Source organism: Gopherus evgoodei, chromosome 7 (assembly GCF_007399415.2).
Source record: "Gopherus evgoodei ecotype Sinaloan lineage chromosome 7, rGopEvg1_v1.p, whole genome shotgun sequence".
In the NCBI taxonomy this organism is placed as follows: Eukaryota; Metazoa; Chordata; order Testudines; family Testudinidae; genus Gopherus; species Gopherus evgoodei.
This window is the reverse complement of record NC_044328.1, coordinates 38,501,643-38,522,570: the sequence shown is the minus strand read 5'-3', so window position 1 is coordinate 38,522,570 and position 20,928 is coordinate 38,501,643. Positions and strand designations below refer to the sequence as shown.

Here is a 20,928-nt window from a genome sequence, read left to right as displayed (position 1 = left end):
TTTATGCACTTTGAGTATCCCAGTGAAGTTAATGGGACTTCTTACAGTGCATAAAGTTAAGTACATGTGTAAATCTTTGCACAATGGGCCTAACCTATCACTTAGCAGTTGTTTACTGAGTCCAGCAGTGAGATATTTTCTTCTTTTGTTTATCTGAGCCTACCATTCTAAAATACCTTTTAAAAATGGAAAATCACTCTTTTGAGTGACTCTTCACTCTGTTTTGTACAGTACTAAGTATATTGATGGTGTTCAGTAAATAAAATAATGGAGTGCAATATTCAAACGTTGTTATTCAGTAGTAAACTGAAATATTTGTTTAGGTGTAAGTGCTATCTCTTAGGAACTGGGCTAAAATTGATTATGTCCACCACAAGTGAAACAAACATATTTGCTCTCAACTTACTCACAGGTGAATAGTTGTTCTCATCTCAAATAGTCATAGGACTTGGTCAGGGAAAACCTCTGGGAGATGGCTAAAAAGGAGATTTCTGTGTCATACCTTTGGAAAATGGGGTTTAATATGAGATGAACAGAAAGCTGGGACAATCTGAACTCCTGTGCCTTCACAATGGCTCTGAGTTGCTTATTCTCTGGAGCACAGCTTCAACAGAGTTATGCTCTCAAGGTTTCTGCAGTTGACTGCTACACTAGTGCCCCTTCTCCCTGTTAAGGGGAATCCTCACCCTGCGAGTGGGGTATGGAAATGTAAACAGCTTTTGGCTGTATACATATCCACAGAGAATTCTGATGGGGAGCAGAAGGAAGAAATGTACATCTGCCACTCTGGACCTGCCTGCTTGTTCCTTCTGTGGTCCAACCCTTCCTGTGGTAATATCAACCAGTATAAGAGGACCTAAGCAAAGCCTGAGGGAATGTGAAGGGAGATGCTGCCATGAACTTTACTGAGACCTCTTTCCATGCAGAGGAATGAAGTCCATGTATTCCCTTTTTGCACAGATTTCAGTGACACAATCAGACACATTTGGCATACCTGGTAGTCTCCTCTCATAAAAGGAACAAACAGAATGTTCAAGGTCATAAATGATGATGTTTTAGTGACATGGTCAATAATTGCCTTCTGTAAGCTTTATTCTAACCAGTGCTATTAGATGCTCTTTCATGAACACTGACTATAAATTCTCAAATTTATTTAAAAAATGTGAAAACAGCTGTTTTTCAACTTTTGAACGTTACAAAAGAAATTATTCTGTTTTTATTAGTTTTGTGCAAGATCTGTTCTTTCTTTCTCATATACTGCATGATCTTTTTACCCCTTTACTAATTGAATTTTATTTTATTCGTTTGTTGGTTAATGAGTGAAGTAAATATACTGTTTAAATAAAGCTGTTACACACAGTACTTATATCTCTCAATTATGTTTTCAAACCTCAATATCTTTTTGCAGGGACTCCTGAGGATTATCCACAATACTTCTGTATGAATCTTACAACAGCTGTACTCAGTCTCCTAAAGCCAATAAACAGGGATTTACACCAAAAATTTGATTTGGTTATTAAGGTAATTTCAACTGAGTTCTCATTTCCATATGCTTGCAAAACTGCTTAGCAATAAAATCTCTGGAGAAAATTGTGGATATGTTCTTTTTTTTTTTTTTTTTGGTAGTCAGTTAATAAACAGATTACTTCTAGTAAAAAAGGTAAGGTACACTTTTGAAAAGGAACTATTTAGGGTTCATGATCCTTTACAAATATTTACTATTATTTTTTGTTACCGTACAAGCAAAAAAGTGCAACTTGTATGTTTGATTTTTATCAATATAGTGACAAAAGGATTTATGCATTTTATATTTCACATTTTTCCACTTCATTTAAACTTTGTAAGTATATCTAATATGTATACTTAGGAATATTAATTATAAAGATAATATTCATAATACTGAATACAGAGTCAGAAAAAACAATGTACATACATCATAGGAGAATTCAATATTTAAAGGTGAAGGAGAACAAGGAAGCTCAGATCCAGATCCAGAACTCAGTGTCTGGAAAGTGACACAGAATCTGAGGTGAAGGTGCCCCCATACTCTTTCTTCTCTCCATGTATGCTGAAATGCAGATTTGGTTTATCTCCCTCTTGCTGTCTCAAGGACTCTGTGTACTACTTATATGCAAATGGAGGTAAACACGCATTCCTTTCTTTAAGCTAGACCTACTTAATCACTCCCACCTCATTAGGGCTAAGTGGTTTTGAACATATGTTACGAACATCATACAGGGGGAATTCATAACTTTACATATACTGTTGCTACGTACAATTCACCATGATATTATTGACCAGCGAGTTATTAATTTTCAGATGAAACATCACAAGGCATATTTTCTACAAAGATTATTACAATAGTGCATAGGGTATGAATACAAGGGTGCATTCAGTCACAATTGTAGCCATGAGCTTTACTGGTGCCATCTGAGGCAACATTCACTATTGAAGGAACTAACACTTGGCACAATTGGGCACAGACTAGGCCTCCTCAGACCAAAGAGAGCTCTAATCTCTGAATATCTGAAATGGCAACTAGCCAAAAACATGTTGCTGAGACCCCAAGATATCACATAACTAATAGGAACAGATCTCTTAAAACTATCTTTGGACATTTATGAAACACAACAAAGTCATGATTCAGGATCCCAAGCCCTCACTTGGATAGACAGAGGCCCAATTTCTTGGAGATGTTGATGAATATACGAGATACCCAGCATTCTTTCCTGGTTGTTCTGAGGAGAACAAAGTATTTGCAGTGCTATAGCTGTGCTGGTTCCACAGCATTACAGAGACAAACTGAGTGAGGTAATGTTTTGTATTGGACCAACTTTTGTTTGTCCAGTACAAGATATTACCTCACCCAGTTTGTCTCTGAGAACAAGGGAATACAGTGCTATAAGGGAGAGAAAACACAATTGCAGATCCACTGCTTGTTGGCATTTTGAATGATCCTGCAGCTGGTTTTACTTTCTTTCCATATTTGATTATTTGGTAAGTGCAGTAATCTAAATGCAATTGAAGCTATTACAGTTTTAGAATGAAATAAAATTTCCAATTATGTTTATTTTATAATCCATTTCTATACTAGATTATATTCAGTTCTTTTCATTTATCAGGGCATAGCTGTCATTGGGATGTATAAAAAGCAAATAGATTCATGGTTCAAACCTGCCACAGTAAAATTTGATTTTTTGTTTTGATTTTGTTTTACAAATTCAGTTACACTAGTGCAGCCAAACATGTGCATACACTACATCAATTTTTAAAAAAGATCAGTTACACAAATCTAGTGATATATGTTTTGCACCTTAATAACAAGCTGTATTATTAAAGGAAATTTTTACAGGTATTGTTAGATTTAGATTGCTGCGTTTTTTGTTCAGTCAAGGGTGTAATAAGCAGACATAATAATATTCTGACTGCTTGAATAATAGTAGTTTAATACAGTACTACTCACTACTCAGATCCACTGAATTGGTACAATGTGGGAGTTTTGCTCCATATCTGGTTTTTAAGTATCTCTCATTTAATATTACTAGGTTTATGTTTTTCATTGTACTTGATTTGATGTTGAATTTAATCTCATTTTATTTGGAAGGGGGAAATGTATAACTCAGAAAAACATTTGTATTTAAGCTTCAAATTTACCAATTCAAAAGACACAGCAGGTGTAACACCTAGACTATGTCTCTGCCTCCGATAGCAGATCAGTATGTTGCCCAAAGGACATATAAAAGTGAAGTGGGGAAAACAAGTTTTACTAAAACATAAATGTTAGACCATATGAAGACTGATTTGACAACAGTCAGGATTGTACAGTATCCAAGAAAAGACCTTCTTAGTCAGAAACATGTAACCATAGGAATGTTCTAACTTTCAAGAATTTGTTTCCCATCTAATGTTCTATTTGTTCCCTTTTTTGATATTGTTTTTGAAATACTCAAAGTCAATCCATGCTTTGAAAACAGTTATTTAATATTCATGCAGTTTGAAGATGAATACATATACAGGCAGAAGTGCCATATTTGTCACAAATGTAAACTCTAATTGACCAGAGAGTTGGAAACTCTTCTGACTGGTTCAATGGACACTAGCTTGGTTAGTAGATTCTACAGGACAGTAAAGGAAGGACAAGCAAATATTACAGAAGAAAGATGGAAAAGCAATGCAAAAATAATGTTTGCAAAAGAGTGGTCCCAAGCTGTGCAGAAAGTGTAAAACTATTCCATGTAATTGGAACAAGCACAGTTTTTATTGTTCTTTTGGGGAGTGATGTTTTTTGTTTCACACAAAAGTTTTATTTCCTTCAAATTACATAATAAGCCACCAGAACAATTAGGACAAATGTAAAAGGGAATTGCATCGGAGTGGCATGTGTTCTAAATGTCTTGTAATACGGAAGTACTAGAAAAGATGTATAGTATTTTGTCTGGTATATACCATATTTACATATATTGTTTGTTTAAAGTGTGTTTTCTTTCAATGGATTGATTGATATTCATCTGACTTAAATTCATAGATGACTCTGTGTGTCTATTAGTAATAATAAAAAGACCCTGGTTAAACAACTGACAATAGTGACAGCCTCTACTACACTAGATTACACAAAACAATTACAATGCTATCTCACCACAAAGCTAATTACTTTTTATCTTAACAAGGGCATGGAAACTTCTAAAGAAAAACAAGCTTTGATATTAGATATTATAAAACTATAATCAAGCATTTTTTTCTTTATTAGTGTATATACCTCTTTATATTTTTAATTGATCTTTATAATGCGAGTGGGAATTCAGATCATGGTAGAAAGATTTTTTGCTGAGCAGTGAAAGTGCAAGGGTGCATATAAACTGAAGTCCTGATCTTGGCAATTGCAAGGCATCTACTAAGTGCCCAAAATTCTCATTAATATCAATCTGAGTTACAAGGGCTCATCATCTCTTGGGAGGAAAGCATTGCCATCCTTTTCATAAAATGATTGAAAATCACTTGTTCCTGCAATTGCTCAGCTCATCTACACAGCACCACCGTTCCTGACACAAGCAAGTTAGTGCATACACACTGAGCCTGCCTTACAGTCATGGCTATTTAAGTATATTTGAGTTTTCCAAAAGCACCAATTTTCTAAGTTAACAACTACTGGGAAAAGAAGTCATTGAGTAATTTCCAGAATGGCTACTTCAATCACTATAGCGTTGTGGTGGTTGAAAGCATTCTAGCCATGCTAATATTAACCTCAGAAGAGACCACATCATAAAATGGCAGTGGCAGAGCCAACTCTGTAGTTTCAATCAATTTTATAAGAATTTAGATGGGAACAATGTCCAGACTATATTGGATAGAATTCAGCAGATCAAATTTCAAAGTTGCAAGTAAATTACTTTGGGGTCTTGCCCCACAACAAGCAGTGTGTCAAGCAACTTAAGAGTAATGCTTGCTTAGCTCACTTTCTGGCCATGAACCTTGCTCAAGTGGGGTGCTATTTTGTAACAAAAGTAGATCCTATTCTAATCTGTGGCTGGTGTCTTGGTGAGACTATGAGCAGCTGAAAAATTTTATGAGGAAAGTCAAAATGTACTATCTGGATGTGGTGATTAGCCCATGTTCAAGTCTACCTAGATGAAAGCTCCAGTTCCAATGGACAGAAAATGGTAATATGATATGGAACCTGGCTACAATTGTAGAGTCCAGCACACTGGCACATGTTTAATATGGGCAAGCCTATGGAGGGGAGACATTATTAAAGACATTTTAGGATGTTTCATTGCCCACAAGACCATTCAAGTAACAGAATGTTTTAAATTAATTTGTTCATTCCTTGCCCATCGCAAGAAACAGTATGTCAACCAGAAAGGTCAGTTTACCACTGTGTATGTAGGTATGCTGGATCAGAGAGGCATGCTCCTTTATTTTTACATCAGCAGGCTTTGCAAAGTGCATGATTTTCACAAACTCTAGCTTACAGGAAAAATGACAGTGTCTTTCTTCCACTGCTTTCAGTAGAGATTATTTGGGTTCTCTGTTCCTTTTGTGATTCTTATTGATATACCTATCCATTATTCCCTTGGCTACTGAAATTTTACCCAGATTACATCAAAAGATTAAAGCACCGACACTTGCTGATATGGTTGTTGAATCAAAATATGGTTAAATGTGCCTTTGGAAAGCAGAAGGTGAAGTGGACATAGCTTCTAAAGTGCAGTGACTCATCCCCAATATTATTTTGGTAGGCTGTGCTTTGCATAATATTAGGTGAACCAAGAACAATATTTTTTTCTTTGTGAGAATTGAATTAGGAGGCAGAAAGGTCTCTTGCAGATGTGAAGTACAGCATTACGGAGAGTATCAGGAAGGAGAAAATGATAAGGGATGCTCACTGCCAATACTTCATTACTGTAGCAACCAGGGGGAGGAAAGCATTAATAGACATTCAGTGCCAATAGTAGTTACAGTCAACACATTACAAAGAGCATTAAGAGATTTTTCAACACCTGTTTCCTGATTATGTATAAAGTTTGTTTACTTCATCATGTTTTGATATGGAACAGCTGGGCAATGACAGCATAATTCTCAAATCTTTTAATGTAGTTCTTTCACACTTATTACAACCTTTCATCTCTGTTAGTTACCTCTACTTTATTGCTGATGAAGAGACAAATTTAATTTTAAAACTTCTAAAACATTAAGTAGTCACAAAGCTGCACCCAGTAGGATTCAGCATAGGAAATATTATAGGTGCGTATATTGGGGATCTGTAATATCTAAGAATTAACTGTAAAAATATATTAAATATTATGGTTTACCAGAAATGGGCAGAGAAAAGATACAAAGGATGGTAGTTTGGATGAGGGGCACTTCGGCTGATGTGAGGACATACACCTAGGTTACTGCCTGGAGTGATGGTGGTGAACTAACAGAGAGAGAAAAAAAACATACAAAAAATGTCTTTCTGTTTGTCTTGCTATTTATGTCAAAGTTGAAAATAAAGTTCCTATCATTTCATCATATAGCTAATGTAATTGTCACCACTAATAAGTTGTTCTGTACCCATGATTGCCACATGTATCTGAGATTCCAAAGAATCCTCTTCTGAGTATAGGAAAAAACTGCTTAGATAGTATCACAGAATGTTCAGTGTTTCTTTATACTCAGAACATTAATAGTATTGGTATCCTAGTTACCGCTGCTTGGTAACTGTGCTTTAAGATTTACTTTTTATTTCTATACCATATAGCACAGCACAACAGGAGAGGCCAGATTCTCATTTTATGTAAATGAATTTTCTTCCATTTACTTTCATTTAGGATTGTCAGCTTTGCCTCTCTGCACTAAATGGACATTTTTAATTATATACATCATTCAGAATATGCTATAGTGATTGCATGGTCAGTATTTTTCTTTACTCAAAGTAAAGAGGAGAGAAAGAGATTTTATTGTTTTTAATAATAATTGTGGACAGTCACAACATGTATTTTTCATTGCACTACGGTGTCATAAGCCTTAACCATACCACAGTAAAGAAGATTTTTAGTTGTGCCAGTATCATTTCACTGCAACATCATAAGCTTCAGTGATGGGAACGTCAAAAATCTTCTCTATCTTGAAGTTACCCTCTGCTTCTTTTCCCTAAGCCAATTTTGATCCATTTCAGCAGTTCTTCCCCATACTGTATTTTGTGGCTTTGTAAATTAATATACAATCTAATGCTTTCCCTAAATCTAGAGAAATCTTCCCCAATTTCATCTTTATCTCATGATTCAGTAATGCACTTGAAAATTCAAGCAATTTTGTCAGAAGTGACCTTCTTTCAATGAATCTATGCTGACTGTTCTATTTTATTTCTTTCTAATTATAGAAGTTGAATTGTCATATATTGTTTCAGATCTCTTCTTCTTAGCTGAAGTCAAGCTTATGTGTCTGAAGTATTCTGGCCCTTTCCTTGTTCTTTTATTAAAAAGGAGACCTCCATTAGCCAGCCCATTCTCTAGAACTACACCATATTTAGTAAAATATCAAATATAGTTGCCAGGGGCTTTTCCTTATTTCCAGTTCTATATCTCATAACTAATGACAGAGAGTACAGAGGACATTTTTGGACTCAGCAAAAGGAGATGATAGCAATATTGGGACTTGTTGCACCACCTGAAGTCATTGCACTTACAATTTACACTAGAGTACATATGAAAAAAATAGTAGACCAACTAGCTAGTTGATTAGGTGTCAACTACAGAATGTCTTCCCATTAGAAAACTGAATAACGAAATAGCCAATATAAAACTGATGCCGATAATGCTTAAAGTTTTAGCATATTTCCTTTCTGGCAAGAAATGAAATCAATTTACCACACTAAAGCCACTTGTGACTTTATTTTAAAAGGGTGGCTACAATGTCAAACTTTACTTTTCAGAAAAGCAAAGGTCTTGGGAAGCAATAGAAGTCCCTTAGTTGCAATTTCTCTTTAAATTTCCATTCCAATTTGGCTGTGCTCAAGGTCGTTGTATTCAGTTTACATGTTAATTTGAATGTTTGAAATTTACTGGAAGAATTGTTTACATAAATCATTTTTTGAAATTACATGTGTGAGTATTTGCAAACTACAAATTTTAAATTTGTATGTTGAGGTAATTGTACCATCCATCAGGAAAGAAATTTTATATATATATATATATATATATATATATATATATATATATATGTGTGTGTGATCATTCCTGGGTAAGCAACACAGTTTGAATTTTGAATGATCAATCCATAGATTTAAAAAGTTCCAAAAAATTTGTTCTATCAATCAATTCAAGGAGTAGGCCATGAGCTGAAAAAAAGATCAATTTCAAATAAATTGTTTATTGTAAATTCTTCGCTCATTTCTGTTTCCTAGAGGAAACAGAAGCAATGATGTGGTGATTGCATTTCTACAAAATGCGCTATCCTGAACTTAGTCTTAAAGGTAGGTATAGTGGCATTCTAAAATGCATTTAGAAGCACAAAGAAAACGCTGCCTACAAATCTGGATTGACTGTTGGGAGAATTGAAGTATTCAAGGTTACTGACCTAAGAGACAAAAAGGGGTTTGATTGCTGCAAAAAAAAGAAAAATCTTTATGATGTTTAGAATGTTTTTTGTTCTGAAGAAGAAGAGATGGTAGTGGCCACACTAATTCCAGCAAATCTTTTTGTCGGATAGTCCAATAAAGAAGTTATTTTTGAGAGGCTAAGTTGGCAACATGAGACCTGAGCATATCCGTCAAAACAGACATTCCAAGACCAGACATTTGATTGTGAGTTAGATTATTATGATGTTTGAATAACTCTTTAATCTTATTTTTCATATTTTATATTCTTAAATTAGTAGGGTTAATTATCTATTTGATAACTAATAACCTGCTTTGGATGTTTGTTCCTATAAAGGACTATATGTGAGATATATAGAGAGATATACACTGTTTTCCTCATTGTGTTTATTGCTCACAGAGCTCTGTATTAATAATAAGATGAATCTTGAGGTCATTGCTGAGTTTTACTTATAGATTTGATGGATTCTTTACTTACTTATAGGTCATTGCTGAGTTTTTATTTATTTATAGATTTCTAGGTTTTAAGATCAGAAGGAACTTTTATGATGTTCTTGTCAGGCCTCCTACATAACACAGGCCATAGAATTTCACCGAGCTTCTTTCAGTCTTCTTTCCCAGTCTTTACTTAAGCAAAGTTTCACTGAGGATAGTGGGAGTTGGGTTTTTTCCTTAGTAAAGACTGAGTAAAAATTCACCAAGGATCTCAAGAGTTTGCACAATGACAATTTATCTTCCTGTTAAATGCTTTGAAATTCTATGCAATATATGTTGCCCCTGCTGGTTGACTCTAAGCTTGTTTAGTTCTCTGGTAGTTATCACAATGGAATGGTAATAGGTCCTGGATTTAATATTTCTTCTCTCTTATTCCATTTGGAATTAGACAAAGACATAGTTACTGCATCAATGATCACTAAGGGGGGCAGGTAGGTTTTTATATTCTGCTTTTTGTTCCACCCATTCCTTTACCACAGCCTGATCCCAAGGGACAGAAGAAAGCCAACATACTAAAGAACATTCAAATGTGTTGCATTACTGTTAGATGTTATTTCCAGATTCTCGTTTTCAGTATATTTAACCAATTCCTTTAGTCACAGATTGCATGTGATCATTTTATTTAGACTGAAAATCAATATACAAACTTTAAAATAAGAGAGTAAAAAAGTGTATGAGGCAGTGCGTCAGTGTCCCCTCTGGCCAAGCATGGCACAGCCCCTGGGCTCACTTAGCCTAGCGGGGCTGTCAGGCTATTCCTGGTGCCCAGAGCTCTGAAAAACCCTTTCTTCGCTCCCAAGTCTGTCAGAGGTTGGTAGGGGAATCCAGGCCTGTCCAATCCAGTGAGTTCCAGCTTAGGGCCCTACAGCTAGATAAGCAGGATCAGGGTTCTTTGACTCTGACAATGGCCTGAGCGGAAGGTAGGATTTCTGCAGGATCTCCAGTCTATCAGTCACTTCATCCCCTCTCTCTGGGCAGCTCTTAAGTAGCTTGCTGACAGAAGCTCCTTTTCCAGCCTAATCTCCCCTCTGGTAGCCACCCCACCCCTATGCTGCCCAGCCCTTTTATCCTCCTAGCTGCTGTGATGCTTCAAATCAGCAGTGGCAGGCAGTGCCTGTATTAACTCTTTGGTCACTGCACCGGCGTGGGGCACATTCACTCCATGACAAAGTGTTATCTCAAAACTATGGCCAGATATATCACTGAGATGGTCAAAATATATAAAATAGAATAACCTAATAGATATCCATGTTGTCTTGGAAGTGTAAGTTGACATTCTTTATAATTAAGGATGACTGGTTGCTATGAGAGAAACCATAATGTCACAACCGAGTAGTGTCTGATGTACTGCAGGGTTCTGCCATGCTGGAGGACATCCTGGTGGGACTGGAGCTGCTCCAGCTTCCAAAGGCTGCAGTACAATTCACTCCCATCATTGGGAATTTGGCCCCGCATTACACAAAATTCAGGCAACAAAGGAGTGGTACAGAGCAGGGAATACAGGCTTTGGTGGGACTAGCCCAAAGGGGCAGAATTTAGGACTGCCTGCATATACTTCCTGCAGCATCTGTCCCTGATAGTCCCTGCAACACATTGGTTGCAAGCAACATAGGACTGAATCATTTAGAAGAAAAGAGACAGAGCAAGGGAATACAAGCATCTTTGGAGTTATTTCAGATCATATACAAATTCTTCCTGTGTTGTCTCTGGTCTTTCTTTTCCAGACCCAACAGCAAGTGTGTGTGTATGGGCTGGGGCAGAAGGAGGGGGGACAGTTGTGAACTATGAGGTTGTGTGGAGGTGGTTTGGTGGGAAGGGGACAGAGTGTGACCTAGGTCTGAAGGTGTTCAAAGCAGACAGGGTGATTTTGAGCTGTAGATTTGTTAAGTAGGAAGAGGAGTTCTCAGCCAGGGGAATATGTGTATATGGGTGTTTCTGAGCTGATTGATGTTGGGGTTGGAGGGAACTGATGGGATTGAGAGGAACTGAGCTGGAAGCGGGAACAAATTAGTTTGGCACTGTTAAGTCTAGGGGCTTGTCTACACTACCAGCCGGATCCACAGGTAGTGATTGATCCAGCAGGGGTCGATTTATCGTGTCTAATATAGATGCAATAAATCAACCACTGATCACCGTAGCGTCGATTCAGGTACTCCACCTCAAAGAGATGCACAAGGGGAATAGATGGGAGAGCGTTTCCTGTGGACACACCGCAGTGAAAACACCGCGGTATGTAGATCTAAGTACATCAACTTCAGCTACGTTATTCACGTAGATCTTAGTAACATAGATCTATCCCCCGCCCCTGTAGTGTAGAGCGAAAGGAGTCTGCTAGCAAACAAAGCTGTTAGTGAACTGGTGGTACGTGTGGGCAGAAGGATCGTCAGAGAGAACTAGATTAAAAGGATGAGTGGTTGGGGCTAGGAAAGAACAGAAGAGGGGTTGTAAAGGAATAATATTATTCATTTCCCACCTTGCTCTTTAATGTAAAGTGTCCTAGTTTTTCACTTTGCTCAGCCTGTTTTGGTTCAGAGATTGCTACTTGTAGCTTCATGACTTACTTGGGCATTAGCTACTGATGCATATATTTATACACATTATTAATAATGTTTCAGTTTAGACTAAAATACAGTGCAGGAAAGAAGCAGAACAATCTCAGAGTTTACAGGCAAGTCATATGACAGTAGTCCCAATAGCCATCCTTACCTGTTTTACATAGAGAAGCATGAAATTCTTTTATAATGTTAGCAATGGCCATTACTACTTACAGAACCTGCATGGAATGACACTAACATCAGTTTGAATATTATATTAGTAAAGACAGAAAAAGGGGAAAGAGAGGGAAACTATTGTGTATTTAAAATATACACTAAGTAAATGAGTTCTATCATAGTGTAGTTTATGGATATGAAAGTAAAATTTCTTCTGCCAAACACAGTTATCAAATTGTAATGATTCAGTAATCAAAACAACTTTGTGTGCAACAATGTTCAAGTATTAAGCATTTGTTGACCTCAGTATTATAATATTCCCCAAGTCTGACAGGATTTCTAATTTAAAAAAATGTGCTGTTTTAAACAATGTTAATCTGGGCTCTGGCATACTTGTCATCATAAAAGTATATTTTGTTTAATCAGTATTGATAAGAATTTTATCAATTTTAGCTTCTTAATCTACAGAAAACTTAATTTAGATTTCACTACTGTTAAGGCTGAACCCTCACTTTGTTACTTTGAGTGCAGGAAATGAGGGTCCACAAGGAATTTAAAAATTAATACTTGTCACTCCAGGCTTGTATTATTCTCCCAAGGTTACAGCTTTTCTCTGACCTTGGCTTGGTAAATGCTGCCACGACCCAAATGCAAAAAAATGTCTTTGAATCCAGAAAGGAGCATTTGGGAATTCCTCCCTGTATGGTACCCGCAAGCCCTTTCACTCCCGGTCTGGGGAAGAGCTGAGAAAGAAAACAAAGGAAATTAACTGTGGCTACCAGCTAATCAAACAACATGCACAAACTACTTAGGACACCAAAAATCCAATCCTGTTCTTAAAAAAGTAAATTTAATTAAAAACAAAAAGGGAAAAAATACATCTGGAACTTAGTCTTTTGCTAGATCTTAAAAGAAATAATTACAAAAATTAAGCACCCAAAATAGCTTTCTTTGGGATTCAGCTTTAAAGTTACAAGCAAACAAAAGCAGCAGGGGTTAGCAGAGAGGACATCCACAAGCCAAAATAAGAAATAAACCTGATAGCAACTAACTAAACATTCCCTATCCAAATTATTTCTTCTAGGTGTGGAAGATACTTTTTAATACCTGGTTCAAACCTTACACAGCATTTCTGCTTATAGCATTGCTGCTCTGTGTCTCTGCAGCCCAGAGAACAACAGACAAAGGCTCTTTTGGTTAGGTGCCCACTTTTTTTTTTTTAAACTTGAGGGGCCTTTTTAACCCTTTACAGGTAAAACAAGTACAGAACAGCTACCAAGAGGGATTTTACAGCTAACTGGCTGGCTGGGTATCCATCAAAGTGGGTTACCCCCCACTTCATTTATTACAACTACATCCTTTCATTTTAATGTGAACAACTAGAGTTTAGCTAGCTAATAGTTTTACATATGTAGTATTTTTACTTAAATGCACCTATGTGACCTTTAATTGTGGAATATAGCAAGTAAGGAGCCTTCGACTTACAGATGAAAAAAGGGAGAAGTGGCTGAAAGAGACCCACAAGGTGGGGAAAGGGATAAGGAGAGAAAGCAGTAAATTGACTCATTTGTGTATGAAACTGAGTAGCAAAATCAGAATGAGGATGATTCATATTCATGCTATCAGCTAAATACCCGAGGCAATGAGGACCTGATCAAAGTTATTTGGTGTCAGTGGAAAAGGACTCAGTAGGATCTGGATAACAGCATAATGGATACTAGCTAGAAACTCGCAAGAAGTTTTTCCACATTGCTCTTTTATTCACACACAACTTGTGACTGTGCAGAACTGCTGGTGAGCAGGAGGTGGGAGAGAGAAAGGAGGACAGAAGGATGTGCTGAGCGAAGCCTATGTGGAGAAAAATCAACTGTTTGTGCTGGAGTAGGGGAAGTTGCAGTCTGTGGAGTCTGTGGATGGTGGAGTGCCAACGAAGGGTTGAGATCAGAAACCGCCCTGCACACAGTGAATGAGGAGGCAGGAGGTTACTGAAGAGGATTGGGTCTCAGCCTGGGTTATAGGGGTGTGGGAGAAGAGTAGTGATTTGCAGCTAAGTGGCAGGAGAAGAGACCATAAGCTGGTGGGTGCTGTGGCAGTGCAGTTGTGAGAGTGTGGTCTGCAGATGAGCAAGGCATAATGTCAAGAAGGAAGAGGTTTACTGGCAGAGTGAGAAGGGAAGGAGGGATCAGCAGCTGGAGTGAGAACTAATTTACTCCCAAGTTACAGCCAATATAAAGTGAGGTTGTGTGTATCATTAGGCTATCCATAACAAATATTGGCAATATACCACCTGGGGTTGTGCTGGGGTTCTTTCCTTTTACTTCTAATTACAGCTGCAACATACCTTCCAAACTCAGCCAAGCAGAGAAGTGCACTTTAAGGGAGTGTAGAGCAGGAACAGTATTCAAGCAGTATATGTAAACTACATGCAACTTTCAGAGAGGTAGCCGTGTTAGTCTGGATCTGTAAAAGCAGCAAAGAATCCTGTGGCACCTTATAGACTAACAGACGTTTTGGAGCATGAGCTTTCGTGGGTGAATACCCACTTCGTCAGATGCATGTAGTGGAAATTTCCAGGGGCAGGTTTATATATGAGGTTGATGGATTTCCACTCCATACGGCTAAATGCAGTGCTTTGCTTTTACAGATCCAGACTAACATGGCTACCCCTCTGATACTTGACACCATGCAAGGCACTGCATTTAGCCATATGGAGTGGAAATCCATCAACCTCCTATATATACCTGCCCCTGGAAATTTCCACTACATGCATCTGACGAAGTGGGTATTCACCCACGAAAGCTCATGCTCCAAAACGTCTGTTAGTCTATAAGGTGCCACAGGATTCTTTGCTGCTTTTACATGCAACTTGGCCTCAGTGGATTTTGCTATAGATTTTTCTGAAACAAACAAGTTCAGTACCTGATCCAAAGATGCACTGCAAAGGCTGTATTCTGTGCCTTCACAGTGAACTAGAAATCATGAAATTAAATAATACATTTTTGCTGAATGCTCCTGTCATGGTATTCTATCCCCAATCTGAACCTTAGAGTCCAAAAAATTGGGGTACCAGCATGAATTTCTCTAAGCTTAATTACCTGCTTAGATCTGATACGCTGCCATCACCCAAAAAATTAGTGTTTTGGGGCACTCTGGTCCCCCCAAAAACCTTTCCTGGGGACCTTAAGACCCAAATTCCTTGAGTCTTACAACAAAGGGGAATAAACCATTTCCCCCCCTTCTCCTTTCTTCCTCCCAGATCTTTCCCGCCCTGGATACACTAGGAGATCACCGTGATTCAAACTCCTTGAATCACAACACAGATAAATCAGGTTTTGTTCTCCCCCTTCTCTCTCCTTCTCAGGCTTTCCCTCCCTGGGCTATCCTGGAGAGATAGTCAGATTCAAGCTCTGTGAATCTGAAACAAAGGGATTCCACCCTTCTCCCCTCCCTTCTCCTTCCCTGTTAAGTACAGACTCAATTCCCTTGAGCCTCAACAAGGGGAAAAAATCAAACAGGTCTTAAAAAGCAAAACTTTTAATAAAAAGAAAGAAGAAAAAAAGTAAAAGTTGTCTCTGTAATTTAGATGGTAAAAGTTACAGGGTCTTTCAGCTTATAGACACTAGAGAGAAGCCCCCCCCCCAGCAAAATACAATTTAAAATACTTCCAGCAAACTACACATTTGCAAATACAGAAAACAATCAAAAGACTATAACCGCCTTTCTGCTTAATACTCACTATTCTGAATATATAAGAGACTGTAGCAGGGAGATTGGCAAGAATCTTGGTTGCATGTCTAGTCCCTTTCAGGACCCAGAGAGAACAAAGCAAAACCCCAAAAACACAAACAAAGGCTTCCCTCCACCGAGATTTGAAAGTATCTTGTTTCCTGATTGATCCTCTGGTCAGGTGTTTTTGGTTCCCTATTTGTTAACCCTTTACAGGTAAAAGAGACATTAACCCTTAACTATCTGTTTATGACAGCTCCTCTGAGAGGGAGAGGTATTTTATTGCCTTGCAGAAAGATAGAGAGAGGACGTGATTTTCTGAACCTGGAGAGTCTGGGAACCACAGGGTAGCTAGCGCCAACTCTGGATACTTGGGGTCTGCCTTCCATTTTAGTCCGTAGTCCCTCATCCCCCACAGCATTCCTTGGGAGATGTCTCACTGCTTGCCCCACATTGTCTCCATTCCTCTTTTCTCCTGCAGTAGGGAGCTTTCTGCCTCCTTTTTGTGCCCCACCCCCTCAATGCTTCACAGTCAGTGGAAAAACACTGAATAGAACCCATACCCAGCCCACATTAAAGTGCTGCCTCCTTTTGTCTCCCCTGTCAGGGACCCTGCCAGTAGGGTCCATACGGGCAGGGCTGCTGACATGGGGGCTGGGGGATAGGGGGAGGGGCAGCAACTTTAAAGCACTGCCGTGGCGGAGCCTTAAGGATGGTCCTTTGCTGCGGCAGCACTTTAAGGATCCTCAAAGCACTACCGTGGCAAAGGACCCTGCAGCGCTTTAACATCCTTGCCCCTTTTGCCCCCTCCCCCCAGCAGCTGACAGGTGGGGGAACAAAGGGAGCCCTGGGGCCCGGGGCTCCAGACACCGCTGCCCCTACCACAGCAGTGGTGTCCAGAGCTCTGGGCCCTTTAAATCAACATGGGAGTCCCAGGCGGTGCGATCCAAGGGCTGGCTCAGGGATTCTGAACCCCGGCCCCGCCTCTTCTGGGGGCCAGAGCTACCCCCCCACCCATACCAGTAAGTGTCCTCAGTTACTTTCACCCTTGCCTCCCTGAGAGGCAGTAGCTAGGTTGACAGAAAAATTTGTCTGTTGATCTAATGCTGTCTAGACCAGAGGTTAAGTCGGCTTAACTGAGGGCTTGTCTTCACTACCGGGGTAAATCGACCTGATTTACGCTAGTCATACACATACACATAGCTGGAGTCAACGTAGCTTAGGTCGACTTATCCTGGTATATTCACTGCTCTGTGTTGATGAGAGACACTCTCCAATTCACTTACCTTACTCTTCTCGGGGAGCAGGAGTACAGAAGTCAACCGGAGAGCACTCTGCCATCGATTTAGAGGGTGTTCACTAGACCTGCTAAATCATCACCCACTACATCAATTGCAGCAGCATCAATCTCCCCCGTAGTGAAGACAAACCCCAAGTCTCTCAAGAGTGTGGATTTTTCAAACCTCTGAGAGTCATAGCTATGCTGATGTAACTTTTCAGTGTAGACCAGCAGTTATCTCTTTCTCGCACAACATGTAATGCATCAGGCTCAGTGGGGTCTGATTAAATCCTTCTTCTAATGCTTTCATCAGATATTCATATTTTAATACTGATTATGTACAGAACATTTTTTCAAGTTTAGTAATATAGTCAGTTGTACCTTTTCAGATTCTGGTTTAAATTTATGGCCCACCTGTGCCACAACAACGGCTTTTCTGTATATAAAAGCCAGAGGTGGCATTAGTGGGTAGCAAGCAGGACAATTGGCAGGGGCCCCATGCCACAGAGGGAACTGCGGAGCTAAATTGATCAGGCTTCTGCTTAATTTCCGAGCAGTGGGGCTCAGGGCCTCACCTCAACCTTCATTCCCATGTGGTAGGGTTTGGCTTTCTGTCCTGGACCCCAGCAAGTCTAACTTTTATCCTGCTTGGCAGACACCTTGAAACTTGCTTGCAGCCTCCAGGGGGCCCCAGACCCCCTGAATGAGAACCACTGATGTAAGGTATGGATTGATTGCTATAAATATACTAATACTGCAAACTGCATTTAATATATAAAATCATTGCACCATTCTACAGCAGTTTACATGATAAATAGGACTAAACATATTTGATTTGAGCATTATTTAACAATTCTTATTTTATTTTGTCTCAGGATTATTCTGATACTTACTTACACTATAATCAGTCCTTTGCAGATAATGTAAAGGATCTGGCTGCTCTGTTATGAGTGATTAGTAAAACAGCATACAAAAAGTCAAAATGTCTTTATAACTAAATAGCTGTATTGGAGAAGGCGGCTTCATTAGGTTTTTGGTTTGAGTTTTTTTCCCCCATAGATGATTTTCCATATCCTTATGGCCCTGATGAAGGCCTGAGTTATACCTTAATTTTTCTTCACTTTAAACCCTCTCGTCACCATAATTATAGACTACTTTGCTTTCACTGAGAAACAGTGGACTCCATTTGAGATCCATTAGAGTCAATCCATAATTGCCTGGAAGGATCACTGACTGTTAGTAACACGAGGTACAACATCCTAAGGCAAAATCCAATTATTCTGCAGTCATCCAAGCCTAGGGTCATATTTTTTAATCAATGACAAGTTTGATGAGAGCCCAGGATAGTAATTATTTTATGTTGTATTTAAATGAAACAAATAATATAAGATAAACTGTGACCCATAGTACCCCAAATAGCAGTGCTTTTTGTATTTGGAAAAAAATGCAAAGTTGTCCATTCTAAATGTTTCAGAATGTAGCCAGTAAAGAAACTAGATAATAAAATATTTATACTTTCAAATATAATAATCTCATCTACAATCAATAGAAAGAAAATTCGTTCTGGTATTAATGTAATAGGAATTATTCATAGGATTCACTTGCGTGTGAGAACATGTCCTGCAAACAGAATGCTGAACTTTATCCTTGAAAAGCATAGTTTACAAGAGTCTATTATAACCCCATGGTTCTCAGCTAGAGAGCGGGCTACAACCTGAAAGTGGATTGCATCTCCACTGTGATTGGGTTGTGATGCACATGGTTTTTGGCAGGCTAGGCTTCCCTGTTTGCCCCCTTATGGTGTAATCAAATAAAGCATGAGCAAATGCTTTAAAAGCACAGTAAATGCAGGTACCCAAAGAGAAAAGCAAGCAAGCGGAAACACTTTGAATCCAGAAACAAAGGAGTCAGAGTTTTGTTGTTGGTTTTTTTTTAAAGGAGGCATGAAGATAATTAACTTGTTTTCAGCTTTCCTTTTACTAGGAGAACCAAGTGTCTGAAACAAATGTATGTTGTATGTAACTGCATCTTTTAAAATGAAAGAATGAAACATGAGAAGCTACTTGGATACCTCCCAAGAAATTGAGTATGGCATTGTAGACTAACAGTGTAAACTAATGCTGTTCCAGATAAATAATTGATTCTGTGAATTTATCCTTTTACTCATATTCAAATAAAATCTACAAACTAACCATAATTGTCCTGATGTTTTTTATTTGTAATTCTTGATCAAATCATTTTATTCAAACAAATTACAGCCTTTGGATCTATCTGCAGAGCATTTTGATTTTTTATTATTCTTTGTGTGATTGGATATCTAAGTCACATAGTATTTCTGTTTCTTGTTTAGATAACTGAAGTTTTTTAAACCTGAGAATAACTTAGTAAGAGTGAATAAAAATTATTTTAATAAATGAATACCTTTGTTCACAAGCAAATATATTTCACAAAATCTGTGTGAACAGAAACAATCCATATGTTCATGGTTAAAAAAAAGGCCCAAACACAGCTAAAACTGAGTCATGAGTCAGAATTGTTTTAAACCGTAAATCTGGAAACTTCTCATAATCTTATGATATTACATCTTTATCTCTGATTCAGTTTCCTGAGGCAAATGTTGGAGATAAAGGCCAGATGCACCCAGGCAACAAGTGTACAAAACCTGTTTTTTGGTCATCTAGCATACATTTAGAGCTGAGTGAATTATTCATAATGACTAACTTATTCTTTTTTTTTTCTACTTATGGAATAACCAGTAGCATATTGTGATTTCTTTGGATGTATTTTTATTAAAATTAATCAAGGCTTTTTCCAAGCATTTTAAAGTCTTTGAATTGGTCACAAACAGTGCTCTATGAGGAGTCAGTATTTAGTTTCCTCGAGTGCTCAAGCATATCACTTAAAAATTCTATTTCTCCAAACATTACTGCCTCTTTAACTTAAGCACTCAGATATACACAGAGTGCCTACAAAAAGAGGTGCTAAGTGAGCTGAAATGAATTGATTAAAAAAACTATTTGAAGAAATTATTACTTAAAAGATGTGTATTGCTAATTATTGAAATAATATCACATTCATAAAGTTTCAAAATATTTGGTTTGAGCATGCAAGTATATATTGTGTCTGAACGTATATGTAAATACTTGTAATTTGTAGTTCTAATTCTGTATGTAAATTGAATGTCCAATTTATAATGATAGAATATAGTAATAATTTGAGAGTGGTATTTGTTTAAATAATATAACAGAGAAAATAATTCCACTAAGTATATTACAAATAATACATATCAATATGTCAGTGAACTTCTGTAGCTAGTGTTTTACTTATATGTTCACTTTTAATTCCATTTGATTATTTAGATTAAAAAGTAACTATCATCAAACAAGGCTCCTCAGACTTCTCTGTTGACTTTTCATGAGTAAAATCTTAGAGAAGGAAAACAGCAAGTACTCATGCTGTTCCTGGAATATAACCAGAAGCCAAAAGGCTAAATTAAGCTCCCTTTGTGTCTCTTTTCCTTAGTCCCCTCCTGGTTGCATTCAGTTTGAATTTTTATTGGAAGATTTCTCTTTAAATACAGGACTTCTCTTCAGATTTTCAACACTCTGTCTGCTTAAGCAGCATATGTTAATGTAAGGGAG

At 37.9% G+C, this 20,928-nt stretch overlaps 1 protein-coding gene across 5 annotated transcripts in view; it reads left to right on the top strand.

Moving 5' to 3' along the window:
* The window catches only part of PCDH15 (protocadherin related 15), a 1,497,017-nt gene that overhangs the window by 1,089,168 nt on the left and 386,921 nt on the right, over positions 1-20,928 (top strand). For all 5 annotated transcript variants that reach the window (XM_030569599.1, XM_030569597.1, XM_030569596.1 and 2 more), the window contains one exon: positions 1,409-1,521. In XM_030569599.1, the coding sequence (XP_030425459.1) occupies positions 1,409-1,521 (113 nt within the window). The remainder of the gene's footprint in view (positions 1-1,408; positions 1,522-20,928) is intronic.